Source organism: Heloderma suspectum, chromosome 17, assembly GCF_057233095.1.
Source record: "Heloderma suspectum isolate Gila_16-S chromosome 17, 16-S_ref, whole genome shotgun sequence".
NCBI classification, from domain to species: domain Eukaryota; kingdom Metazoa; phylum Chordata; class Lepidosauria; order Squamata; family Helodermatidae; genus Heloderma; species Heloderma suspectum.
In genome coordinates, this window is record NC_139474.1 from 8,654,739 (window position 1) to 8,681,340 (window position 26,602).

Here is a 26,602-nt window from a genome sequence, read left to right on the forward strand (position 1 = left end):
AGATAACCTGCGCCAAGCCATTTAGGGCTTTGAATGTTAATATCAGCACTTGGAATCCACCCCAGACATGGAATGGCAGCCAATGCAGCTGGAAAAGTACTGGCATAAGATAGTCACGTTGGCCAGTCCCTGTTAACAATCTCGCTGCCCTGTTTTGGACCAGCTGAAGTTTCCAGACCCTTTTCAAAGGCAGCCCCATGTGTAACACATGGCAGTAATCCAGATGAGAGGTTACCAAAGCACGGATCACTGCAGCTAGGCTACCTCTGTCCAGATAAGGGCGTAGTTGGTATATCAGCCTAAGCTGATAAAAGGGGCTCCCTGCCCCCATCCCACCTGAGCCTCACGTGACAGTTCTGGGTCCGGGAGCACCCCCAAGCTACGAACCTGATCCGGGGGGGGGGGGGGGAGAGTGCAACCCCTTCAGAACCCTCTCCGGGTTTCAGGCTGGGGATCTTCCCCAGCCCTACCTGGAGATACCGGGGATCGAACCCAGGACCTTCTGGGTGCAAAGCTGGCATGCTCCGGCTGAGCTGTGGCCCTTCCCACTTTGGTCCTGCTGTGTTTCAAGACTCCCAACGTTCCTCGTTCAAACTTCTGGTTTTCTTTCTTTTTTAATTCTCTGCCTGTAATAAATGTCTTTCTTTTGGGGGCCAGGAAAGAATTTTCCCCACCTGTTCGAATTGGCTGGAGGTGCTTTGGGGGCCTCCCCCCTCCCTCGTAGCAGCAGCACATGCCTTGCCCTAGTAGAGTGGAGCCACTTGGCTTGCGGGGGGGGGGGGAGCCGCAGCAAAGGGTCTTGGGGGACGGAGGGGTTGTGCTAGACAGGACCCCTCCCAACTCTGTGCTACAGTAAAGTGAGGAGGTGGCTGCTGTGAAGGATTGTGGGGTAGCGGAATGGCCGCCCTTCCTCTGGCCTGATGTTGGTCCCCGTGAACAGGGAGTGGGCTTGTGAGGAAGAGTCTGTCCCAGCTCACCTCCTCTTCCCCTCATCTGAGCAGGAGTCACTGCAGTGCATGTGATGTAGTGATGGCTATGAATAGCTGGAACATTGATCTATTTGGATATTGTTACCCCACTCTTCCACCCCAGGAAGGGTTCCTGGACTTGCTAGTAACAAAGAACAGCAGCACTTAAACAAAGCAAATAAAAGTCAAGGCCAAACACCTGGATCAGCTAGCATTTAAACAGAAATCTAGAAGGCCTGGGCAACTCAAAAGGACGTCTTCACCTGGCATCAAAGCCTGGAAGAGCTCTGCGGAGTAGTCGCGTCTTTAAATGTCTAGAGACTTCCTTTGGCTCTCAAACTGTTCTTTGCACATTGAAAACCCAACGGGTCGCACTATGAAACCCTCAGAACTTGACTTGTAACATTCCCATGCACTAAACGTCCCAAAAGCATTCCATCGGGACAGTCCTTAGGACACCTGGGAAAACAAAGGGGCCACCCTAGGAGAAGCCCTGCTTGTCGCACTTGTGCAGTGCCTTCTGCCTTGTCTCATCTGTCGGCTGTAATGGGCATACATACGAAGGAAGCTTTAAAGAGGGTGGGCAGAACTGGAACAGCGTATTTTTAGGTGTGTGTGTGGGGGGAGGGAGTTCAAGAACTGAGTCACAGGGAGAGCTTCTGAAGCACCACCTTCTGTTGCAATGACTGCAGCATTTCCGAAGCACTTTTCAGTGTTCGTGTCCATTAGCGTGGTCATCCCTGCAATAACCCTGTAGGGCAGGCCAGTGGTACTGTGGCAGATGGGGGCTGAGAGAGACTAGAGGCTCACTTTAAGGCCATCTTGGGAGTTCCCGGCTGACGTGAGATTTGAACCGGGGATGTCTTGGTTCACAGCTCACTCTCTTCGCCCACTACATGATAGCGCCATCTCCTCCGCCTCCTCCCCCCCTCCCTTGCTTGGATGTGGCTTCTGCTTGTGGCGAGGGACTGGGGAGACGTGCCGTTTGGCATCCCAAATAGGAGACAGAACGCCGGCCGCATCTCCCTTCTCCCCATCGCTGTGTCGGCAAACTGCATGCCAAACGGAGCACTGCATGCCAAGGACCTGTTGGCTTGGCATCGGCCCCAGTGATGCCTTGGCCAGCCCTGGAGTGTCTTGAGGGAGCCCCCACTGGAGATCCATGCCCCTGCCCCCCCCCCCCCGAGAGAAGGAGAGCAGGTATAGGATTCACTAACACGAGGGTGCCTGACATCTTGTCTCCTGCTCTGTTTTTTGAGGACCCTGCATGAGCCTGAAAGCAAAGACCGCGTGGAGACGCTCAGGTGAGATGCAGCCGGGGCCAGGGGCTGCCCGGCCTCTGGGAAAGACTCTGCTCCGTCCTTGTCTGTTTCTTCAGCAGGGCCAGGCTGCTCTCTGGCACCTCCTCTCCGTCTCATCTGTGTGCCTCTGTCTCTTCCGCTGCTCCCGGAAACGACGTCTCCCCACCACCACCACCACCTGCCTCTCTCTCTCCCTCTCTAGCTCTTGGTGGCTGGCTGGGCAGGGCTGGGCAGGGCTGGGCGCTGGTGCCAACCGGAGGGGCGGGTGGGCCCTTCTCCCCTCACTGTCCCTTCTCTTTTCCCCCTCCCCTCTCAGGCCTCACATGGTGGGCAGCAGCGGGGATAAGGAGCGGGACGAGAACCGGGAGGCCAAGCCACGCTCGCTGCGCTTCACCTGGAGCATGAAGACGACGAGCTCCATGGAGCCCAACGAGATGATGAAGGAGATCCGGAAAGTACTGGACGCTAACAACTGCCAGTGCGAGCTGCAGGAGAAGTACATGCTTCTGTGCATGCACGGAGCGCCGGGCCACGAGGCCTTTGTGCAGTGGGAGATGGAAGTGTGCAAGCTCCCACGCCTTTCCCTGAACGGCGTCCGCTTCAAGCGGATATCCGGCACCTCCATGGCCTTCAAGAACATTGCCTCCAAAATCGCCAACGAACTGAAGCTTTAACAGGCCCCCCGGGGGGGCCGGCCTGCACGCGCATGGGGTGGGGTCTAGGAGTAAAGCTGCAATTTAACTCTGGAAGGGTTTATTTTTTGATACCCTGGTGCAGGACGAAGGAGATCGGGGCAGGGAAGAGGGGTGGTGATCCATGTTTGGGGACATCCCCCTCTCCATCCCTCCCTCCCCCCCCCCCCGCTGCCAGATCTCCATGGAGATGAAGTGCGTGGGGTAGTGGTTGGCAGCCACCCAGCCGGTCTCCGTGGCAACAGTAGTGGGAGCGTACCAAGGGCTGTTGGTCTCTATAGTGACTGTGTTGGGGGCATCCCTTTTGGTCTCCGTGGTGACCATGGTACTTTCCTTTTTTTGTTGTTGTTGCACATGAGACAGGGTTTTAAATTTTACCAAACACAGCAAAAAGCAAAGAGGAAAAAAGTGACCCCCCCTCCCCTCTGCCAGAGCTTCCCCCTCCGCGAAATGCCAGTCGCCTCCCACATGCACCCTCCCCTTCCCCTCCCTGGAGCCGGTGTCTGATGGTGGTTTTAGGGTCCTGGGCCTCAAATCGCAGGGGCCGTGCTTGGGCAGGGGAGAAGCGGGAGTCAGGCTTTCCTATGGGCATTACTGCAGCAATGGTCTCCCCCCCCCCCCGGTTCCCCTCGCCAGGCCAGCAGCGGGAGGTCAAGGCCGGGAGCTTCGGGGTTGTCCTCTAGTCCCCACCCTGCTCTTGCTCGTTCCACTCCTCACTTCTGGAGCCGTTCCCGCTCCTGGCTGCGGTCGAGGCCTGGCGTTTGGCTGTCGCAAGCCGTCCAGCTCCAGAGCCTGCGTTTCGATGCGGGCGAGCGGGCGCGTTCCGCCAGTCTGCTTTTCTCCCGACTCCTTCCGCCAAGGCCCTCGAACCTTCCTCTCCCTGAGGCCACGTGAAAAGGGGGGATCCCAGCCACGCAAGGGGCTACTTCCCGCCTCGGGAGAGCAAAGTCTAGCGGGCGTCTGCATCTCTGTCCGTCTGTTTCTTCAGCTGCTCCTGTTCTCTTCCTCTCAGATTCTGAGAGCGCCAGGTGGTCAGGGGAGGTTGCAGCAGCAAGGGCTTCTGGGGGGTGGGGGGGCTTTGTTCGCAGACCGGGCTCCTGTCCGCCTGAGCCGCCTTCCCAGTCATGGGCTTGGCAGCTCGGCCAGGGTCGTGCTTAGACAGCTGCCCCTTCAGCCCTGCCGGCGCCCTGTTTATCTGTTAGACTCGGATGCTCAGCATTTCTCAGGCTGAGGTAACGGTCTGCGTGGTTCTTCGTGACCGGGATGCTCTGGCGCACGCCGGGCCTTGGCCTCCTCCACCCGCTAGGTTCATTTTTCTCTGTACCCAAGAGTGGCGTTGGCAGTTGCACACGAGCATCGCCATCTGACCAGGGGTGCGTTTCACCCCAGGGCTTCCATGGTTCAAGAATACGGGCGAGAGACCCTGCTGCCGTTCGGGTACAGGCTGAAGGGCTCCGTCATAGGGACTTTTGGAGACCCCGTCAGCTTCTCCACCCCGCCGGCCACATATAGCGCTTGCAGCTTTCCGCCGCTGCTCACCACTGTGCCCTCTGTGACAGACGATGGGGGACCTTAAGTTCTGCACCCACAAAAGCAGGAGCACAGCCTTTCCCTCCCTCTTCAAAACTCTCCCCTCCCTCTTCAAAACTCTCCCCTCCCTCTTCAAAACTCTCCCCTCCCTCTTCAAAACTCTCCCCTCCGCCATTGGAAAGGTCAACTTCTTCCTTCCTCTTTCCAGAGCTCAAGAGAAAAATGGGACCCGCGCTACAGTTACCTCTCTTGTTCCCTCCCACCTCCACCTCCCCTAAGCTGGGTTTCTTTCACTGTCATATCACCACTCGAGAATGTATTTTCAATCCTTATTGGGGTGGTTGGGCTTCCCCCACCCCGGTTTGTGCTGAGCTCCTTTAACCCTGCCACCATCACACACACAAATCTGGCTTGTATATAACTGTACTGATACCTCGGTTTTGTGAGTGGTTATTTTATTTTTGTTTAATTCTGATCACAAAATGCCTTTTTTTAAAGAAAAATCATGTCCCTTTTTTGTTCGACCCCCTTCCCTTCCTCCCTCCCTCTAGGGACGCTGCCGTTTGATGTAGTTTTACAGGTTCTAGATTAAAACTTTCCAGAAAGCACCACCCTGGCCTTGACTTCCTGTTTTTCCCCCCTCGTACTTCATGCGGGGGGGATCCCGCTCCCCGAAGGCTGCGAACTGTGGGGACCAGGGCTGAGTGGGACTGGCAGGAGCACGTGCCTCGCCTCGTCTCGAGAGCGAGAGACGGGTGGCTCAGCGGGGGACGTTTGGTCCCGAGCCCAGCTGGTGAGGAACTGTGCTGTTTGTGGCGGCGATGTAAAGCCAGGCCGGGATGCGGCATTTCCAGGGGCCTGGCTGTCCCCTTCCATCTGGCAAGCTAATCCCATTCCCCATTTGCTGGTGTTGGTTCGCTCTGTGCCGTGATATTGCAGCAGCTGGCAAAGGAACCGGGTAAGGGGGGTGGTGTGCTGGCCACGTTGTGTCCTGCTGCAGGGTTTGCACGCGGAGAGTCCCGGTGTCCCGTGAGGAGCTCCCTCCAATCGCTGCGTGTGGGGTGGGGCCAGGCGGGGGCAGGCAGCCATGTCAGTACCTGGGAACGCTGCTGCTCGAGCGGTGCCTTTCTGCCCTCCTCTGGCTGTCTGGTGGGCAGAGGCGTCTCCGTGACAGGAGAGGGCGTGACATCTCTCGGCAGCACGCATGTGGTGGGGAGGGGAAGACCTTCCCCTCGCCGCTGACCACGCGGCCTGCCTAATCCTCCTCTTCCGTTCTTATGAAAGCCAAAGGAGCAAAGCACGAGTGCCGGGCCTCTTTTTCAAAGGCAGAGGGAGAGGCGGCGTCGCCGTGCCCCTTGAGAAATGACAGCGCTACTCTAGAACACAAGTTTTATCTTCTCCTGCCTTGACTTGGCAACTCTGACTGCCGCACAGCTCCCACACGATCCGCCGTCTCCCGGTTCGCTCCTGAGCCAGGCACGGGGTGGAAAGACCAGCCGTTCGTAACAAAATACCTTTATTGAAAATGCTCCATGAACAGAACAGAACAAAAAACCCTGCTGAGACTCCCAGCAACGGGGGGGGGGGGTCCTCGGGGGGGGGAGTGCCCAGAAGACCGACCCATCCTTCGCCTCCGGGAGCCTGGCCGGCACTGGCCCCTGCCCACGCATGCGCCAAAGGAGGCGGCACATGCAGAGCAAATCCAGCTCTTCCTCGTTCCTCCTCACCCCCTTCCAAGTCTCCGGGTAGGCCTTGCAGGCCCCCTCCCCTGGAAGCGGGTGGGGTGCCGCAAAGCCACAGCTGCACAGAGAGATGGGCCTGCTTGCTTGGGAGCAAGTTGCCGCTCCAGTCTGATCCGGTGTAAATGCCTCTTTGCCATTCTCCCCCGTCCCCCACCCCCGCAGTGCTTCAAGCTGTGGCCCAGCTCAGCCACCTGGCATCCTCCCGCCCCCCAGCCCCCATTCACACAGGCACTGACACAACTGATCCTGCAAAAGTGTAAACGTCATCCATCCCCACCCCGAGCTACTAATCCTACCTCTTCGCTTCTTTTCCCTCCCCACCCCCCAAGAAAACAAACACACCCCAGGGTACTGGGACTCAGTGCCAGCTTTCTGGAAGTTACCTGAACTGGGCCAGATGACGGTGGGAGCACGAGGTCCCTTTCTCTTCCCCCCTCCTCCGCTTTCCATCACCACCACAGCAAACCCACATCTCTGTGCTGGGGGTGAGGTGGGGTGGGTCGTACCAATCCCAGCTGTGACTGGTGTGTCGCGAGGCTCACGGATGGCCAAGGAAGTCGGCCACAGCCCCTCCTCAGAGGGAGCCGGAGTTGGGGGGAGGGGGCTCTCCTGTCCCACTAAGCAGCGAGGGCGGATGCTGGCCTCCACGGGGCGCCTGCCGCGAGGTGGCCGGCCGGACAAGCGGGGGCGGCGGCTGGTTGAGCGACAGTCTGGGCTGAAGGAAGCGCCCCTGCTGCAGAGGGGGGGGCTGGCGGTGCAGTGTGGGGGCCGTGGGGAGCGTGGGCCTCAGCAAGGGGGGTGGCTGGGAGAGGGCAGCTGGCGGGGGCCGGGGGGAAGCGGGCAGTGGCGGCGGGGGGGGCGGCGGCGGCGGCGGCTGCTCCTGGGAGGAACGTGACACCGCGGTGATCTGTACCTGCAGCGACAGAATAAGCGGCTGTCAGTGGTCTCCAGGAGCACAGGAGCTCTGTTTCGGGGCGGCATTGGCCCGCCCACCCGCCCAGCCCCTCACCTCATCTTCTTCTTCGCTGCTCGCTAATGAAGCACTGGAGCTCTTGTGGTCCTGGGAAGGGGAGCTGCCCTGGGGGGCAGCCGGGCCCACACCCTCCTGTTCGGCTTCCCATTCCTGGAGCACCTCCTCCAGGTTGAAACGGCGCCTGTAGCTGACGAAGAAAGTCTTCACCTGGGCTACGGTCTTATTGCCGATCACCTCTGCAATGGCCTGGAAGTCTTTGCCGTATTTCCGGATGGCTGGGCGGCGGGAACAGAGGGGGATGTCATTTCGTCCAGCAGCGCACTGCCGACGGCACCCTTTGGCACGTTCCCCACCCCACACAGCTGCAGCACGACACGAGTGGCTTCCGTAGCGTGTCCGAGGGCCAAATCTACACAGCAGGGGACTGGTCGTGCCATTTGCCGCAGCACCGTCATTGGGCACGTGACCCGTACCCCGGCTCTCATTCCCGGGAGGACAGTGTCCTCTGATGAAACGGAGGGGAAGAACCCGTCCGTCCTCCTGGTTAATCAACTGCCCAGCTGTCTCCCAGGTGACATTTAGCCCTGCAGGGCTAAAGGGGGAGACGGCCTGCCACCGCTTCCTCTGTGTGGACTCCCACCTGCTCCCTCCATGCTATGAGGTGACACCACCCAGCCGTTCCCTCGCTGGACCCCGAAATCTCACCCTGCACAGCCAGCAGCTGTTCATCTGTCGTCCAGCGCGAGTTGAACTTGATGTTTGTCTGCAAGAGAAGGGGGGGTGCGGTTTGAGCCGCACATGCATCCCGGGAATCTGGAAGCCACTGCTGGAGAAAGGAGGCTGGCCCGCCCCTCCCCGCTCACGCCTGTGGTGCGGCACTTGCCTGCCTCCATGCACGCTCACCTCGAGCGGGCGCAGTTTGTCTATCCCGCCTTCTAACACCTGCTTCATGCTGCTGTTGATCTGCTTGATGCTCTGCACCTAGCGTAGACAGAGGCTGAAAGGTCAGGAGATGCGTGTTCCTGCCCGTCCCCTCCGCCTGGGACAGGAAGGTGAGGGAGCCCCAATTCTCTGGAAGATGAAAGGCCATTGCCCCCAAAGCCAGGCTCACTGCTTGGTTCGCACTGAGATCAGGTACAAGCCCGGGGAAGCATTAGGGTTTGCTACCTGCCGCTTGAGGGAAACCAACTGAGAGTCCAAGTGGCGCAAAGTGAGGACAGCCATGTCCGGGCTGGCAGACAGGCCGGTGATATCCTCCTGGCTCAGGTACATGCCCTTGGGGGGGCGCCGACGGGCACGCAGCGGGTGGTGTCGATACTGCGAGAGTTGCACCTCCTTCTTCACAGGCCCTGGCTTGCTGTTCAGTGGCTTCGGATAACTAGGCTGGGGAGAGAGAGCATGCCAGAGGGAACTGGATGGGGTCCCCCTCAAATTTCCACGACCCTTACTGACCCAGTGTTGCTGTCCCGGGATCTCCCGCTCTTGCAACATGCTTCCATGCTCCTTTTGTGCTCCTTCCCTGAGGAGTTACACTCATGGTCCCAGCAGCGGTAACGCCTTGTCCCCGAGGCTGACGCCGGGGTCGGTCCTCTCCCACCCAGTCTCCTCGGCATACGGTCATCCAGGCACAGTTCTCAGGGGTGACATGCTGCTTGCGAGTGGTGTCTCCCCCCGGGAAGTGCCCTGTGTGCAAAAGCCCCCCCACACCAAGGCAAAGGCCAGAACCTTTACTGTTGTTTTTTTTTTTACAATGAAGGCTAAGATTTGTCAGAATGCTAAAATCAGAGAGATTTCAGACTTCTACCACATCATGGCGCTGGTTCCAGTGACTTGAACGTAACTCGTGTTTTATCTCCAGGCCCGGCTGCCCGTCCCCTCTAGTCAGTGACGGTACCGGAACCACGTCGCTCCCGGCTTACCTTGCCTACCCTCAATTTAGGCTTGTTGCTGAGCCATTGCCCCTTACCTCCTTCTTGGGATCCAGGGCATCAAATTCACCCTCGCTAGCCTGCCGTCCTTCCTCCAGCTCATCGTTACTGTAGGGGAAATGTAGTAGCTGTTAGAAGCGACTCTGCTCACTCCTGGAGAGCTTCCCATCCTGGGGTCTTCTTCTGGTTTCTCCAAAGTGGTATTTTTTATGCCCTCTTTCCCCAAGGAGCGTTCCCTGAACTGCTGGGCTATTCCCAGGCTTGCTTTGAGCACCTCTTAGGAGAAAGGGGCTCCTGCTTTGAGTGCTGCTGTTCACCGAGGCCTGCTTGGGCCTCACCAGCTCATGTAACCTCTCCCAGAAACACAAGCTGGCCGTCGTCGTGCCCACCTTTCCCCGGGCAACAGGCGGCTTCAGTTGCAAGAGGGAGCTTTGCGATGTGCTTGTAAGCAACATAGTGTCAGCTCCAAAGCAGAGCCCCACGGAGCCCTGGGGTTTTCAGCGTCCACCCAGCTTTTGCATCTGCCACGCAAGGTATTCACTTCCAGGCCATGGCACTTTGCCTGGGCCTGGAATGGTAGGTACCCGATCTGTCCATGGCTTCCTGGGCAAATCTCGACAGGCTATGTGGCTGAGGGACCCCTGCCTCAACAAAGGAACCAGTGGTTAATTTATGCTGCTCCATTAATTGGTGGAAGTCAAAGTGGTCTCAAAGGCAAAAGCGTTCCGTAGCAAGCCTGGCCCCGGAGCCCTGCAGCCGCCTCTGCTGCAAACCCTTTCCTTCCACCGTGGAGCTAAAGCCCAACCATCCGACACACATACACTCTCCATCTCTGACCTGTCATCCTTTTCCTTCTTGCTGACCAACTTCCGGGCTTGCCGGTCCATCACGCTGGTCCTGCTCCTTGTTTTCTTCCAGGAGTAGTAATACTTCACCAGGCTGGGGATCAGCTTGTCAGGAAGCTGCGGAGGAGGACCGGTGAGTGGAAGAAGAGCGCCCCAAACGGAATTCTGTGTGGTTCAAGGTGGTTCTAACAGGTATGTCATTGGGCAATTAGGAGCGGTGTTGATTATTTGTTTATTGCATTTCTATCCCGCCTTTCCCCCTCCTTAAGGAACCCGAGGCAGCTTACATAATCCTCCTCCTCTCCGTTTTATCCTCACGACAACCACCCTGTGAGGTAGGTCGGGCTGAGAGTCTGCGACTGACCCAATGTCACCCAGGGAGCTTCATGGCCGAGTGGGGACTAGAACCCGGGTCTCCTGACTCCTAGTCCAACACTCTCGCCAGTACACCACACCAGCTCTCGTTCTGTCGTTTCGGAGCAGGATCCTGGCCCTGGGTCTGGCATACACCCAGTGTGTGACATGAGATGCCAGAACACAGCGACGTGTCTGAACAGGAGGACAGAAATGGGGGCCTAGTCCAAATCCCACCACCGCTCTACGTATATTCAGCGGCTGTCTCCCCACTCAGAGGTAAAAGAGGTTTTTTTACGGAAAGGTGGGAAATAATGGTGTAGCCAGCCCAGGACTCCTCGAAGAGCAAACTCTGAAATCAAGTCCTGTAATATCTACGCGACAACTTCAGTACAGTCACATAGCCAGTTTGGGGGGTGCTTGGACAAGGCACCATGAACAGGCCCCCCTGCGTGGCCTCACTTCCTCCTGGCTGCTACCACTACTTATTTCCCCCTCCTCTCAGCCCAGCCTGCGCCACTACCAAGAGGGCGAGGTGAATGGAGGCAGCTGCCACTCCTCACTTCCATCGCTGCCTGCTCGCTCGGTGGCCAGGCAAACAGGCAGTGGCGAGAAGGAGACGGAGCGGCAGGGCCGGGAAGAGCCGGCGGACTCTGTGCTGGGGCATGGGCCTTGGCAGGGGACTAACAGGACCAGCCTTGACACCAGCCCCGTGTGACAAGTACTCTAAAGTGCCGACGGCCACTAAGGAAGAGGGCAGGTTCATTCCTTGGGCCCCAAAGATACCCCACCATCCGACCAGGGAGAGCGGGACACGTACCATCTGCTGAATCCGAGCAAAGCTCTTGCCGTGGAAGCTGAAGGCTTGCTCAAAGAGGACCTTGTCCTCCACCGTCCATTCATCGGGGAATGGCGTGAAGTTGGCCAAGTCAGCCAGGGACTTCTCCACATCATGCTTGTGCCACAGCAGCATCCCCAGAGCCTGTTGGGGAAAGGGGGGGGCACAGGAGTGACAGCGACAGCGCTGGCATGTGGCCACAAGCCATGAAAATATGGCTCTCGGAAGCCTGAAGCGGTGACCCTTCTGTTAAATGAACGTTTCTAGCCCTTGTTGTGCAGATGACCCTAGAGATGAAGACAGTGACGGCAAATGGGTTGGAGAAAGAGAGATTGCCTCGAAAGGCCGAATGCCGCCCAAGGAAAGCCGGCTTTCCTGCTCCCTGACTCTCCCCTTGGCCCCGTTCTGTTTGTCAATGGAACTCTCCTCTGATGCTGTGTTATCTCATGACTTTGCTCTGAGGAGGGGACCTACGTTGAGAGGGGGTAGCATTGCCTCCAGTAAGGTTTTGCAGGCCCCCACCTGATGCCGAATGGAGCGAAGCGTCCAATAAACCAAATAATGTCGCCTCATTTGTGTCACTGGCTCTGCTCTTGCAGAATTTTTAGGGTTCGGATTACCCTGTCAAAGAAATGTTGCGCAGACTAGAAAACAAGGAGTCGGGTTTTGCATCTTACCTGTTCGATGTTGTAGCCGTGCTTCTCCTTGGCCATGGCGATGTATTTGTCCACTAGAGGGAGAAAGAGGCAAACATCAGGTGCTGGGGGAAGGGAAAGCAAGATCAAATGAATACAGATGCCGCTTCCGACATTTCTTCCCCTGGGTGGCTGGCCGGCTGGCCTACCAGGCACGCATGGGAGCGACCCATTCCTCTCCCGTGACACCCGCAAGCACCTGCGCGGCTCTTAGTGGGGAGCTGCTCCTGGGAGCGAGGACACGAGAGGACCTGGGCGCTCTGCAGGTGGAGTGCCCTCGTCAGGAAGGCAGGAGCAGAGTTGCGTCTGGGCGTCCGGCACACAGGAGGGCTGTGCTCTGGGACGACTGCCCAAGACCAAGCGCCTGAAGATCTTTGATAGCAGGGCCCACGTGAATCCAGGTTTGGGATGGAGGGGGGAGATGCCACAGAAATGTGGAAACCCTGCCGCTTCAGTGGATATTATGCGCATGTAATGTGCTAGAACAATGTCGCCCCCTTGATGACAAAGGCGTCTGGGTGACCATTGCCTGCGCGCCCTCTTTTGCTCCCCTCCTCAACAGCAACAGCGCTACCAGGGGAGCTGAACCCCAGCTTTGGGCCTCTCTCTGCTTCGGCACAGGCACGGCGCAATTCCCACCCCCTACCCCCTAGGCTGCCTGCACCAGCCACATTAATAACCCAGGAGCCGGAGGCAGCATACCAGTCACACGGTAATTGCTTCTAGGAGTCCTGGGGGGGGGAAGGGGGAGCTGTCAATCAGGCGCTCTGCTGCCAGCTGGAATGCATTTCCCCACCCCCACTCCTCTTTTAGCAAGGCTGGTTCTTGGTTGCTTCTGGAGCTGGTTCAGTATCCAGCCCAGCGGGGGAAGGATGCTGGGAGCGTCTGAAGGGCAATGTGGCCTGAGGGGGATAGCTGCACAGGAGTGCCCGGGGACCAGACAGCCATTGATCTGACCCTGCCTTCCTGCTCTCTACACAATAACGGGGGGGGGGGAGGTGCAACTCACACTTGGCATCGGAGACGCAATGATTCGGAGACCAAACGAGCATCCCTTTCAACTCCTTGTTGCTGTAGCGGGCTGGGCTCTCTGAATGGCAAAGAGGATAACAAGGGCAATCAGCACGTGTCCCTTGAGCCCTATCCCCTCCTGGTCTGCCACATGGTGCCCCCAAACCAAGCCGGCGAGGGGAGTGCACCAGGGTGGAAGCCAGCAAGGGTATACACACGAACATAACCCCCCCCAGCTCCCTCTCGCCCCAGGCGGCAGCTCCTGCTATTCTAGTTCTGACCGCTTTCCATCTGCCCAGCAGCATCATTTTCCTGACTGGTGATCAACTCCACCCCCTCCCTGTCCACACCTGCATGATCTGCCCTTTCAGAAGACCCCTCCCATCCCACTTGGCCAGCCAGTGGGGGCAGTTCTGCCCACCCAGAAGCCGAGGGGGGGTGCCCCCAAGTCCCAAAACTAGCAGTTGTAGGATGCCAGGGTGGTGGCAGCAGGAAACACCACGGATTCCATCTTAGAAGAGAGCGGCTGCCGTAACCTTTCAGGCTGCTGCCCGGTGTGAGAGGGTCAGGGAAGCCACCTGGTGCGGAGGAAGGTGGGGCATGTTGTCCCACCACACCTTGGGGGCAAGTGGACAGGTTCTACTTGGGAAGAAGAGGACTCGTAAGGGATACTAATCCTTCAGGCCCGTTAAGCAAGAGCCCGCACTTGAAGGAGCTGGAATCGTCATCGCTTTATGGCTTAACCCCCTCCTATAATCTACACTTGTATACATCTCTCTCCCCCACCCCTTTACCTGGCTTGCACTCTGGGATCACAGCTTGGTAATCCGCTCCCACACGAATCATGCTGTCTGCAAGGGAACGAAAAAGACGAGCTTGAAGGAACTGCTGCTGCTGTGGGTACCGGTGGCTAGGGAGGGCAAAGGCCAGCTCCCAAAGCAGCTGGAGTTGCAAGCCCTTAAGAGAGAAGAGTTGGGCCACCCCCTATTCCAAGCTATGCTTTGGCACCTTAACAAAGTAATGGATCACTAGAGGCTGTTCCTGCTTGCCCGAATTGCCCTGAATGCCAACCGAAATCCTCAAGAGATGTGGATGTACCAGTGCAATAGTTTAGTGGCCCAGTACAGGAGTGGGGGACACCTCCATGGCTAGGGGCAGATGCATGTTCTGGGCCAGAAGGCCCAGCAGGAGCACCCTGTCCTCAAAGCCAGCTGTCGTGCTCAGTAGTTTTTGTTCTGCTCGAGAGGTTGTGGCACAGTTTGTGGGTTCCTAACATTTCCTCTACTGCTGCCCCACTTCATCCCCAAAGGTGGGGGTGGTGACTTGACAAGGGGCCCCAGTCTAAAGAGGTGATCCAGAAGTAGGAGCCTCCCCGAACTGAGCAGGGAGACTCTCCATGTGAACAGCCGGGGCATCCCACCCCTGGAGGAGAAGGCTCTAGAGAGGCAGAGCTCCTGGGGAATCCAGCAGGGAAACAGCAAGAGCAAAGATAGTGCCGAGAAACCTTCCCAGGCAGCAAAGGCACCATTTGCACTGTGTTTGGACAGCGCCCCCCCCATCCTTCCTCAGCTCCTGTTCCTAAAAAAAAAAAAAAGGAAAAACCACTGAACCTACCAAACAGCTGCTGAGCAGTAGGCAAAATCTGGAAACGTTTAGCCAACGTCATGCCAAGGAGCCCCTGAGCTTTCGCTTTCTGGCACAAGGGCCAAGGAACACACGCTGGACTGGGGGCCGGGCGTGTGCCAAAAGGCTCCCATAGTATCCATCCTGGGATTCATCCACAGCATGCCCTGCAGACCAGTATTCTTGGTGGCGGCAGGATTCTCGGATGGCCGTGGGATTGGCGATGGAGACCTAGAAATAGGCACCGCGCTCTCGCTATGTCTAGGGGGTGCCATCTATCCCTCCCCCCCAAGAGATGAAGTGTGTCTGACAGGGACAGTCAGGGGGGTGTCAGATGGCCGGGGGGCGTTTGCTGGCAGAATCTTTAAAGGGTGGGGTGTCACTTTGGAGAGACAGATGGCAGTAGCTTGGGACCATGTGCCCAGTGCCCCGTCACCCAAGCAGGACCATGTAGGAGGGAGAATCGGAGAAGTCAGGAGGCGTCTCCAGCAGCCCAAGAAGGTTACAGCAAAAACTCCTGATGGCCGGCTGGTCATTGTTGGTATGCCACCAGGGTATGCGCCGTGGGTGGCACAATGAAGTACCTTCTGTCCCAGGTGTGTGTTTCGAGGAGCCAGGAGAAAGAGGTGGCTAGAGGGTGATTTACTTGCATGCCTCTCCATAGGCAGTCGCAGATGGGCAGAAGAGTCTCCCATCCAGCCCAATCAATCCCTCCAAAAGTGCAGATGCTCCGCTGCAGCTGTGGAAGCGTGGAGTCCTTTGGGGCTTCCTTGGCACAGCCCCTAGGGACTGGGGGGGGGGTGCTCTCTCCTCGTACATCGGAAGAGAGAGGAAGACCAACAAAGCCAGAGGTGTGCAGCAAGCCATAACAGAGTTCAGAGTGGAGACAGAGATGACAGGAGGGTTCTGGGGACAATGAAGCCATGAGCGCAAACCACAGCCAACTTCCTAATTCCAGGCCTTTGTTGACCTGGCGGAGGCAGTGAACAGAAGGGAAAGGGGAGCCCTGGGCTTCATTGTGCTTTGGGGGCTGACTAGGCAAAAAAGGTCAAATGTTGGCTGTAAGACAGAAGGATAATCACTAAAGTGAGAAGGAACTGGAAAGGGTTAAGGGGGGAAAGGGCCTCTCCTAGCCAAGATGCTCTGGCACGATCTCATTGTTTTATTCAAAGATCCCAAGTGGTGGGACATCAGCTTGGGCTGACCTTTGAGTAATGCATCTAACAACATCACATCAGAATGGTCTTTGGGAACACCTTAACCCACCCAGGCCTACTCCCGATCCCCCAGTTCATCTTTTGAGGCATCATGCCCCATCACCCAGGGCGGCCGTCAACTCTTCCTTTGAATGATGCCAAGTCTCATTCTCTCTTTCTCTTGTCCTTCACCCCCCCCCCACTTCCGTTGCTTTACAAAGCCACTTTCTGAAACGTTCCCCCAACAGGTACGTTTTCTATCCGCTGTGCCCCTGTGCTGCTTTCGAACGGTGGTGCTGGAGAAGCCCCTGTGCGCACGACCCTCGTGGGCTCAGGTTTCTCCTCGCCGCCCCCGCCCTGGGGGCATTTGTTCCACCAGCCCTTGTTCTCCTCCACCCAGCTCTCACTCTGTGGCCAGCAGAGGGCAAGGTGAGCTCAAGGGGGGCCTGTTGGAAAGAGGCAAGCTGGGGCCGCTGGTGGCACGAGCCCGGCGGCCTCGCGTCCAGCTCCAAGAGGGTCCCCGCCGCCGGACGCTTTGTCTCACGGCCGCGCAGCGCTGTGCGCTCTCGACCCTCTTTTGGACTGGGGCGTCGTGGGCCTTCCACCCGCACGTTCGTTGGCTCGAGCCCCCCACCCTCTCGACCGCAGTGAAGTCCCGAGAGACAGCCGCTTGTAGCAACTCCTCGCGCGCGCGCAGCAGGACAGCCCGGCTTGGCTTACCGTGGGAATGCTCCTCTTCGCTGCTGTCATCTTCCGAGTTCTGGTGGTTGCTGTTGGCGGCCGACTTGGCCCGGTTTCGGGACAGGATCCCTGATTTTTCCATCACGGAAGGCATCTCGCGGCCCCGGAGGACCGCCGGGCCGGAGGAGGGGGTGCGTGGCCCTCCCCGCTGTGGCGCCCCTCTCGGGAGGCCGCGGTGCCCGCTGCCCGAGACGCGCGTCTCGCAGGCGCGCCGCCCGCCCGCCCTCTGCCCCGGCGTCCAGCTCTAGCGCGCGGAGTGGCGGCGGCCGGTGCCCTCCGCCACATCCATCGCGGGGACCGTCGCCTGAATGGCGGATTCCGGGCGCAGGGGCGGAGGGCAGGGCGCCGGCTTCGCTCCCCCTCTCCGCGGTTGCCTCCCGCGCTCCGAAGTTGCCGCGAACTTCCTTGTGACGGGCATGGAGAGCGAGAGGGGACTCCGCCGGCCGACGCCGAGGGGGAGGCGCGCCGGGGGGGATGCGGGGCGCGGGAGCCCGGAGCGGCGACTCCCAGACTAGGCGGCTTCTCCAGCCCGGGTCCCGGAGGGCTCCGCTCTGAAAGGAGGAGACGGGGGAGCGGGGAGCATCGCCTTCCACGCCCCAAGGGGGCCTGCGGGGAAGGAGGCTTTCGCCCCCAGAAATCTGCCCCGGGCGCCCCCCGAAAGGCCAGCCCTCCCCCTCCCCGGAGAGGCAGTGACTTGTGCAAAAGGGGAGATCCACCCGGAGCCCCCGTCTCTCTCCCCGGCCGGGCGGGGAAGGCACAGGAGGGCGGCCGCGCTCAGTGCCTGCGCGGCGCTTCGAGGAAAAGTTGCAGGAGCGGGATTGTTCGCAGGCGCTCGCCGCCGCCTCCCTCCCTCCCTCTCGCACAATGAGTCTGGAGCCGCTCTCCCTCCCGCGGCGGCGGCTGCTGCTGCTGCTGCTGCTGTGAGAAAGTAGTTCCAGTCCCCCGCCTCAGCACCTCCCCGCAGACCCTTCCGCCTGCTCGCACATCTGGCCAGAGGAGGCACGCGGGGGCAAGAGGCGCGCAGAAAGGGGCGGGCGGAGGCCAGATGTGCTGGGTGGGGAGGGAAAGGTCGGGGGGGGGGAGCGCCAGCCCTGCCCTGCCCTGAAAGCACGGGGGGATAACACGACGCGATCCCCGCTGCTTCGGGAGGGCGAAGGATGGAGGGAGCCCCCCTGGAGCGAAGGGAGAGAAGGCGCCGAGAGATGCTGATGCTCCGTCCCCAGCAGGAGACACGTGGGGAGATGTGTCTTCCCCCTCCATCGCTTCTGCTCCGCGCTTGCTTCTCTCACTTTGTCCCTCATCCAGAAGGAAGAGGCGGTTGGGTGGCAGCGCAAAAGCGGCATCTCCCCCCGCCGTCCCCGTCCCCCAGTATAAAGTCATCTAACATCCCCAAAATTTCAGCTGGCTGTCCTTTTGTGTTTGCTGTGCGGAGCATTCGTTGTTGATAAAGGGGAAACTGCTCCAAAGAGAGGGGGAGACAGAGAGAGAGAGAGGGAGGGAGGGAGAGAGAGAGAGGGAGAGAGAGAGAGAGGAAGAGAAGCCCACACCCCATATCGGCTTGACCTGTTCCCTCCCCATATTGACTGAGCTGCTTTTTATAGGAGATCTTAAATCTGAACTCTGGGTGTTTTGGTACCTGAGGCAGAAAATCCAAATGGCTCTCTCTTTCTCTCTCTCTCTCTCTCTCTCTCTCTCTCTCTCTCAGTCTCGATCTCGCACCCCCCCCCCCCCGGGATACAATTAATCCAGAAGGAAGTTATCTGGTGCCAATCTCATGGACACAAATGGGAGCTGTGCGCTGTGGAGGAGCTCCCACTCATTTCAGTGGAGCTTGTGCAAGAGAATTTCCAGCGGCCATGTGCTCGGCACGGCAAGTCAGATCAAAACATCTCCCTGTCTGCTGCAGCAAAACCAGCTGCCTAACGCCCCGTTGCTGCACCTTTCCTCGCAGCTGGGCTGCTTCTGCCCGGATTCTGCCCAGTGGCCCTCCTCATGGAGAAGGATGGAACGTCAGCCTGGCCACAAAGTTGAAAGGACACGTGTCATTTGTGGTGTTTGTCCATTCTCTCTCTCCCTCTCTGCACGCGCACGCACACAGAGAATAACGGTGAAAAAAGATATCAAGAAACCATTCCTAAAACCCACGAGTGAAAAAGAGCAATTTTAAAATATAACCAAGTTGGTAACCTTCTCTACTGTAGGATGAGTAATATTAACTGGATGTACAGGGAAAATACAAAAGATGAGGGAGCCACTTGTATTCAGACCAGTCTTTCCAAGGGATGCCTTGCAGGGGTGACATTTCAAATTTCAGCATGTCAGGGAGGGGGAAGATTAGCAAGGCCCCATCTTGTTCCTGGATACATTCAGGATTAAACTGAATGGCAGCAGCATATTGAACAGTGCAATCCCATGCGTGTCTACTCAGCAACAAGCCCCGTTATTTTCAGTAAGGCTTACATCTAGGTAAGAGCGTTTAAGAGTGCAGCATAAGAGACTTAGGGCGCAATCCTATGCATGTTTAGACAAAAATAAATCCTACAACTCCTGGCATCCCCCAGGCAGCATGGCTGTCTGGGGGATGCTGGGAGTCATAGGACTTATTTCTGTCTAAACGTGCATAGGATTGTGCCCTTAAATTATTTCTTTTATATCCATATAAATCTAATAGCAATGTTCTCAACACAAGGTATTCTCTTCCCCCACTCCCTTTTATTCCCCTTGAAGCAAAGAGATCAGGGTCTTTGGCAAGCATGATCTAGGACAGTGGCCCATTTAAATGTCTATGGCAATAGTCACTCAGTGAACCCCTGAGCTGAGCACACACACACAGAGAGAGAGAGAGAGAGAGAGAGAGAGAGAGAGGGAGACGCTCCTGAAGAACAATTACATGTGGTCTGGAATAGGAGCTTGGGGGGGGGGGTGTCCTCAAATGATGCCATAGACTAACTCGTAATACCCAGCTTTATCTAACTCTGTCCCTTCTCCATATCCTGCACATGGTGCCTCCAGGATTCTCAGCTGTCCACCCAGTTACTCGCTGTCTGCCATGATATCCCCTGCACAACCTTTCTCCATCTGTATCAGTCGTCCTTAAATTCCTTTAACAGTTTTACCCCTTTTCCACACGATTGTGACTGCACTGTCTGTTTTAAAACTCTGCTCCTGCCTTCAGCAACTCCGGCTGATTTCTACAGAAATTCACTTTGTTGTCCCCTTCCGCTCAAGCCCGTTTTCTCTTTTGGCTGTTTCAAGTGTTCTCTTATTCTGTTTCATAAATATCAGCCTCTCTGTTTCCTGTCATTTTACTCGCAATAGGATTCACCGCGGGGATAGGCTACAAGCCTCCTAGGCAGCCAGACGGATGATTCAGGAGGGCTAAAAAATCTCGTGGAGATTCGAAACCGCATGGCTCATGCGGAGCATGGATTTTGAGCAGGGCCATGAAACAAAGGCTGGGTGAGGGTGGCTGTGGGTGACAGAGAGATGCCAGGTGACGAAACCGGGCCTGGGTGCGAAAGCACAGCCCTGTCACAGAGAAATGCTGGGTTGGAGGGAGCAAGCAGAGGGGAAACAATGGCATCCTCCCCGGCCCTACTGCTTGGAAGGGGGAGGAAGCAGAGGGGAGAATTTTTGTAGGGAATTCTGTTTGTTCGCAGACTCTTTGTTGAAGCCCTTTGATGTCAAAGGAGCTGAGGTCCTAGGCTGCCTTCCAGCTGTGTACAGTGGAGGTGGTGAGGAGCGCAGTGGGGAAGAGGGTGAGCTGGCAGGAAGGGAGGACTCTGGGAACTGAGGCCATCCACCCTGCCTCGCTGGAGTCCTGTTTGTTTCCTGGTCAATTAGCCGGAATGGAATGCAGGGGTCAGGTTTTGTTATCTTGGGCGCCTGTGCAAACGAGGGCAGTTACTCTGGATTTGCGCCCTGGATTGGGGCCTCACATCTTCCACTCAGTCGGTCGTAGTGCTTGGCTAGAATTATTCATGTTTTGATAGGGCTCCAGAAGAGGGGACAACCATGTGCCTGGGGGAACGGGGAGCAGTTCCTGCCTGATTGATCATACTGTAGGGACCTGCAGCCCATCCAGCCAGGAAGCGTCAGGGGCTGCTCTCTTCCCTGCACAAAGGAGGGGGAGCTAGCGGGGGGGGGGCATTGGAGGAGCTGCAGTGGAGCGGCGGTAGGAGCACGGAAGTTTTGTCTTCGAAAGGGACAAAATCTCAAAGCTTATTCGGGCACATCGCTGTTATTCCCAGGTGGAGATCAAAGTCTGAGAATCAGATTTTCCCAAGTCCACCTGGCGGATCTATCTATGGCTTTTCAACTGTCAGCAGGGATTGCATCTCTCACTGTAAGATGGTGTGGTGTTTTTTTTTTAATACTATATGGGCTGGAGTTGGACTAAGTGGCTAAAAATGTGAATGTGGAGCCCTGAAACATACAAAACTGTAAAGTGTGTGTGCACATTCGCACACACACCTAGATTACCATAACACACATGGTGAAACTCATTCCTCTTGCAGCACAGCAAATCTAACACCACAAGTCCCTTCAGCTTTCATGGCGGTTTAGATTTGCTAGTGCAAGTAGCCACTAGGAAACAGAGGAAAAGGTGTTATATCTAGGCCTGAGCTGTGATAGGAAGACAAATTTTTTAGGCTAGGCGAGGGCTAAATCCTTTAAATACAGGCAAATATGGAAGGGACTTTGCTTCCTGCAGCAAGGAGCAGACAAATACAATCCTCTAGCAGAAATGACATGCCATCACAAGAGGCATGAAAAAGAGAACAGGCCTCTGGAAGGCAAATGGATCAACTGAGAAACTGAAACTGGGGAAATAAAATTCCCGGCAGTCGCTAACCAACCAACCTGCCCCCCTCGCCCTCGCCCTCGCCGTCTCTCTCTCTCTCTCTCTCTCTCTCTCACACACACACACACACACACACACACACCAGTTCCATGATTCTCTTCTCTCACTCGGCCTCCATCCTGAGATTTTGAGACCTGCCTGCTACATAGGGTGGCCACGTATGAATCACCAAAAAAAGAGAGGAAATGCCTCGCCGAGAAAGAGGACACCGATTTGCATAACAGGTGCATATGCTCATTTATATGTATAGATGCAAATGTAGAAATAAGCCTTATAATTTAATAGGAATACAGCACATCTCTCACCATGGTGTGGAAGACTGACCAGGCGACCAGACTTGGACTGGACAGCCCTTCAAACAGAGGCCATCTTAAAATACAGAACAGCCCCCTTGCAGCCCTTCAAACAGAGGCCTGTACTCCATAACAGTGTGTATCAAAGACAGCAGGAGAGGCCTCTGTCCCTACTTTCTCCGCACATCTGAGTTCTCTTGAGCCACATCCGCCCTCCAGTCGTTCCTCCAACCATCTGTCTCTCCCATACCTACTAAACACACACACACCCTGCAAAATGTGCAGGTCTACCTCAGCCTACGTAGGAGTCACAGAAACAGAGGTGCCACCTGCACGTGGCTCAGCGCCCTATTGCCCACAGCCTGACACACAGGGGACAGCCTCCCCTAACCTTTATTCTTCCCCATTCCCTTTTGCTTTTCCCTCACCACCCACACTGTGCCCATTGTCTAAACAGACACCTGCTCACTTGCTTCTTTTCCGCACACTTGCCGCACTTGCGTGCGTGCGCGCGCACACGCACGCGCACACACCCATAGCAACAGGTCTGTAAAAATGGCTGTATGGGGGAAAGTGTTGGGGGTAAGAAGAAACAATAAGCTGGAGGGGGCCTTTTCCTTCTGGCTAGTGCTCTTTGGAAGAGGCAAGGAAGCCCAAAATTCGGATGCCAGGGCGGGTAGCGAGGGAGGCTGAAGCGTCAGGGCGCAGCTGCAAACACAAAAGCAGCGGACTGGTCTGCCTGCTTCCCACACACCACAGGCCTGCTGGACTTCTGCCTCGCCCTCCTCTTTGCTTTATTTGAGTGACACGCTGGGGGTGGGAGCAGGAGCCCAGGCTACTAACCCAGCAAGGACAGTTGCCAAGCTGCTGAGAGTACCAGCCAAGAAGCATGCATGTTTTCCTCTTTATCGCTTCTATCACAGACCTCGGACCGATGGAGACGATCAGGACAAGGCCCCAGCACAGCTGATTTGCTGCAGAGGGCTGTCTGTATGCAGTCTGCTCTACTGGTGTGTGATGGTTGCGCTTAGACAATGCATAAAGCTCATGCAAGCCCCTGTGCATTGAAGACAGTGGGGAGACAGCAGTAGCACAATACTTCCGCCACCCACTCGCTCTGCTTGCAGTGGGGACAGGCCAGAAGATCTGGAGGGGAAGCAAGCAAGGCTAACACCAGGCCCGCAATCTCTGCGCGTGGGAGCGGTGGGACGGCTTGCATCTCCTGCTGCAGGCAGTAGCACAGCCCTGCTGGCTCAGTGCCCAGCTCGGAGTTCAGCTTCCATGTTGGCTCCAGTGTGAGAAATGCCACCTCCCTTCTCAGGGCAGCACTGTCAGTTGGCCACTCCGTGAGACATCTTTTGCCAGTGCAATCTGGCCACCGGCCTCCTCGCAGCCAGGGCTTGCCTAAGAAGCAGCCCCTGCCGCAGTGCATCAGCAGGAACTGGACAGTGATCAGAAGGAAAGTGGGACCCTGTTCTGCAACAGTCAGAAAGGCAGAAATTCAGGTGTGTGGCATATATCAACCCTGGATTTGAAGTGAGGTGAATTATCATGCAATAAATGGCGAATTTCTCCAGTGGGAAAAGCAAAAGTGCATGAAAAGTGGGAAAAGCCAGCAGTGCTGCCTTGTTTGACTGAGGCCAGGGACTACACAGTGAGAAGGAGAGGCAGTGAGTGTGTGCGTGTGTGCATGCGCGCTCACGTACACAGACATACACAAATTAGATTTTATTGCATCAGCGGATACAAACTTCGGCAATACACATGATTATTTTTTTGTTACTTTAGCCTATCTTTATTCTGCTCGATAAAAGAGTTCTGTGCTGCTCCAAAGCTTGTATGCTCCTTACTGACACCCGTAGACATTACTGCATTAAAAGACATCGCCACCTTTCTCCTTTGGGGATCAACACAGAAGCAGAAGGAATATTGAGCTATGGTAACTGCACAAGGAAAAGACCTTGTCTATGTGTTTAACGGAGAGCAGGCAATAAGAGGTGTTGCGTGTATGAGACAGACTGCGACCGTGATAAATGATTCTGTGTGTGTGAAAAGAGGGCGCCAGTGTCTTTCGCACACCACGCATGTGTTCTCCAAGTCTCTTGTGATATGAGCTCATGCAAGCGTGTGCTTTCTCTCTTCTCCTCCAAAGCTCCATTTCTATTTGATGGGAATTTTCCTCTGCTCCTTCCAAGCCCCAAACTATAATCAGGCTCCTAAATTTAGAAGATACCAACCAGTGGCCTGCCTGGTCCCTTCACCGCATATGAGGCCATTCAGGCCGTCTGCTGTCAGCATGGAGCCCACGGTTCATCAGCCTGCCCGCCCCGCATCCCTCCCTCTGGTGGGATGAGACACCCGCAGGCTATGGAGTAGGTGCTGACTAGTGTTGCAAACTCTCCCGTCTTCGCAGTGCACGAGCTGCATTCCCTGTGGCATTGTCAGATTAATCGTACATGTACGGCGTGTGTGTTATACATGCATGCTCACATACAGATCTGGCTCTGAATACCCAAGTCTGCCCGCTTCGCCATGGAGAAGCTGAACATCAAAGCTAAAGGACAAGGAAGGGGGACGGAATTGATGCAAGGGAAAGTGAGAGCTCTGAACAGACCCAGCCGTTTTCCATCCTGCTGAAGATTAAAGGATCTGATTGCCCTCCGGGGAGTGCGCCTGGCCTGTAGCTCTGCCCAGAGCAGAGGGGAGAGGGAGGGCCTGGTTGGGGTCACGTACACACTCCCCCTGCCTCCGCACACAGAAACACACAAGCGCACTCTCCCACCTCCACCAAAAAGCACAGCCATGCTCCCCCAGGTCCAGTCACACTCCACATCCTGCATTTCCTCCTCTGTGCGCACAAAGAACCACTCTCACTCTCTCCCCCTCCATTGTCACATGCTGCTATTATCCCATCATCACCCTGTTCAGACACCATCACATAGCCGTCATATACTTCCTCCCTTACTCTACCCGGCTCAAGCTACATTTCCTCCCACAGCTGCTGCCCCATAAACTTCGTCCTCACACAGAGTCACAACCCTCCTGCTTATAAACCACGCACTGTGCCAATCCCCACCTTGAATACAGAGTCGCATCACACCCCACCCCACCCCAGGTGATGCTGCTCCCCGTTCATATACAGCTGTTTCCCATCTAAGCATCCCACATACTCACAGCAATCATCCACACAGGTACATACCTAGGTATGGATCTCTATGCTCTACTTCTAATGTCTCCAGATTAAGATTCTGCATGCATGCTCAAATGTCCGCCCAACATACAACTCTCAGCCACAATACCTACACACCCTGTTCCAATCATCCTCCAGGACGGAAAGATCCACCTCTATAGGAAAGTGTACCTATAACTACTAGCATGCCATTTATCATTTATAATAGTCACCCCTCTCCTGATATGTAGATGCGTTCTTTCCCACCTACATAAACCTACACCCCACTACTTTGGGGTTTGGTTGGATGACTTAATTCAACGTCATGCTTAGGTCTTCATTTGCTAACCCTGCCTGCCATCCTCAGGATGGTCCCCAGGTTTCAGCTGAACCACTAAACCTTCCACTTCAGCATCATCTAAAGGCTGGGAAAAGGCAGGTCTGAGGCTGCATTAGTGCAGTGCAGTGGGGCTGGATTAACCATAAAAGAAGCCCCTGGCTTCCCCCTTCTCTGGTGTAGAAAGGTCCAGAAAATCCAAGTTTACTTTTGCAATAAATCTGCTCCACACCCCCTCCCCAATATGGTTCCTTCCCTTCTTTCTTACTCGGCTTCAGACCTCCCCCAGCTGCATTCTCCCCGCACCCAGCTCCACCCCAACACAAAGAAGGGGGGGGTAAATTCAGGAGAGACAGGCTCCCTCTTTTGTGCAGCCACACAAAGAACAAGGACTGGAAGCAGATGCCATCTGCTCCCTGCAACCTGACAGTCTTAAAGAGACAGACACTTTTCCCCTCCCCCTCCCCTGCTGCCAGAAGAGAAAGAAAACAAGAAAGGGGCTGCTCTTGCTGGACTGGCAGAGAGGATGGAGAAGAGCAAGTTTCCCCTTTCCCCCCAAATCCGAAAACCATCTGGATGAAGGCTTTGCACATTCACAATGTGATGGGGACGGAGTTACCTGCGTCTCCAGCTAGTCTGATTGTGACGCTGGCCTGTGCTATTTACCTGCGTGTGGCCCTGCTATATCCGTGGCAAGAGGAGCAGGCAGCTAGGGTTGCCTGCTCAAGCAAATGGGTCTCATGCGTCTACAGGGCCCTACAGCTGCAGCCCCCCCCCCCAGTAGCAGAGTGCCTGCCCCTTTTGTTCCCTGAGGGCAGAGGGAAAATGAAGCCCCGTGGCCTGGTGCGGGAGGGGTTAAGCTTTCAGCAGTGGCAGCTGCGCCTTCAGTCAAGCTGTGCCAAGCCATCCTCCTGCCCATTGCACGGGAAGAGCTGTGAGATCCAAGCTGCCCGTCCCTCTGGCCATGTCCATTCAGGCTGGCCAAGAGAGGATGTAGCATTTGACTGGCACAAGCCCCAAACCTGGAGACGCCAGCAGGGGAAGTGGGGGGCTGCCGTGGCTCACACCAGACAGGGGAGGAAGATGGGAGAGTCCCAGAGCGGGAGCACGGCATTCCCTGGGGCTTGCTGCTGAAGTGCTAGGAAGTAGGGGTGCTTAGATTAACCACTAGCCCCCTTTCCCTCTGGCTGGTTATTTCTTTTTTTTTTTTACTGGGGGGGGGGAGTGCCTCCCCTCTGGAAGAAGGACACCGGGGCTTGTCTCTAGCAGCCTGGGAAAGGAGCCAACATGGTGAAATGCAGCCTCCCCTCCTCCTGCCATCACCTTGGCCTTTCCCCTGGAGACTGGATACATGAGCTGGCTGTGCAAGGAACTCCCCCCCCCCCCCCGCCACCAGTCTGCCACCAGCAGTCAGGGAAGGAATACCATACCTGCATTTCCTGAGCTGCTTTGTCATTCACAAAGCAATAGCTGCAGGTTTCTAGGTTGCAAAGCGAAATAGT

At 56.4% G+C, this 26,602-nt stretch overlaps 2 protein-coding genes across 17 annotated transcripts in view; one reads left to right on the forward strand and one right to left on the reverse strand.

Moving 5' to 3' along the window:
- MARK2 (microtubule affinity regulating kinase 2) overlaps positions 1-5,101 on the forward strand; it is a 134,614-nt gene extending 129,513 nt beyond the window's left edge. For 12 of the 16 annotated variants that reach the window (XM_084823816.1, XM_084823822.1, XM_084823823.1 and 9 more), the window contains 2 exons: positions 2,228-2,272; positions 2,586-5,101. In XM_084823816.1, the coding sequence (XP_084679942.1) occupies positions 2,228-2,272; positions 2,586-2,943 (403 nt within the window). In that variant the 3' untranslated portion in view covers positions 2,944-5,101. The remainder of the gene's footprint in view (positions 1-2,227; positions 2,273-2,585) is intronic. The other 4 variants (XM_084823817.1, XM_084823830.1, XM_084823820.1 and 1 more) reach the window with 1 other exon arrangement.
- Positions 5,102-5,992: 891 nt separating this feature from the next.
- Positions 5,993-17,294, reverse strand: RCOR2 (REST corepressor 2). Its single transcript, XM_084823832.1, has 12 exons — positions 16,417-17,294; positions 13,672-13,728; positions 12,876-12,956; positions 11,849-11,901; positions 11,154-11,315; positions 9,972-10,096; positions 9,173-9,242; positions 8,374-8,589; positions 8,110-8,187; positions 7,912-7,969; positions 7,243-7,481; positions 5,993-7,146 (listed from the first exon to the last, which is right to left on the reverse strand). Exons 1-12 carry the CDS (start codon positions 16,529-16,531, stop codon positions 6,808-6,810), a joined length of 1,593 nt encoding a protein of 530 aa, XP_084679958.1. The 5' UTR covers positions 16,532-17,294; the 3' UTR covers positions 5,993-6,807.
- Between the last annotated feature and the right edge of the window lie 9,308 nt (positions 17,295-26,602).

What these genes read in the sequence shown, in the direction of transcription:
- RCOR2 (XM_084823832.1), bottom strand. Translation starts at nt 16,531, where the DNA reads ATGCCTTCCGTGATGGAAAAATCAGGGATCCTGTCCCGAAACCGGGCC. An exon ending in TTGCTCGGATTCAGCAGATG is followed by an intron (nt 10,097 to 11,153) that starts GTACGTGTCCCG and finishes CCTCCTCCGCAG; the next exon opens with CTTCCTGACAAGCTGATCCC. An exon ending in ACAGCTGCTGGCTGTGCAGG is followed by an intron (nt 7,482 to 7,911) that starts GTGAGATTTCGG and finishes CCCGCCGCCCAG; the next exon opens with CCATCCGGAAATACGGCAAA.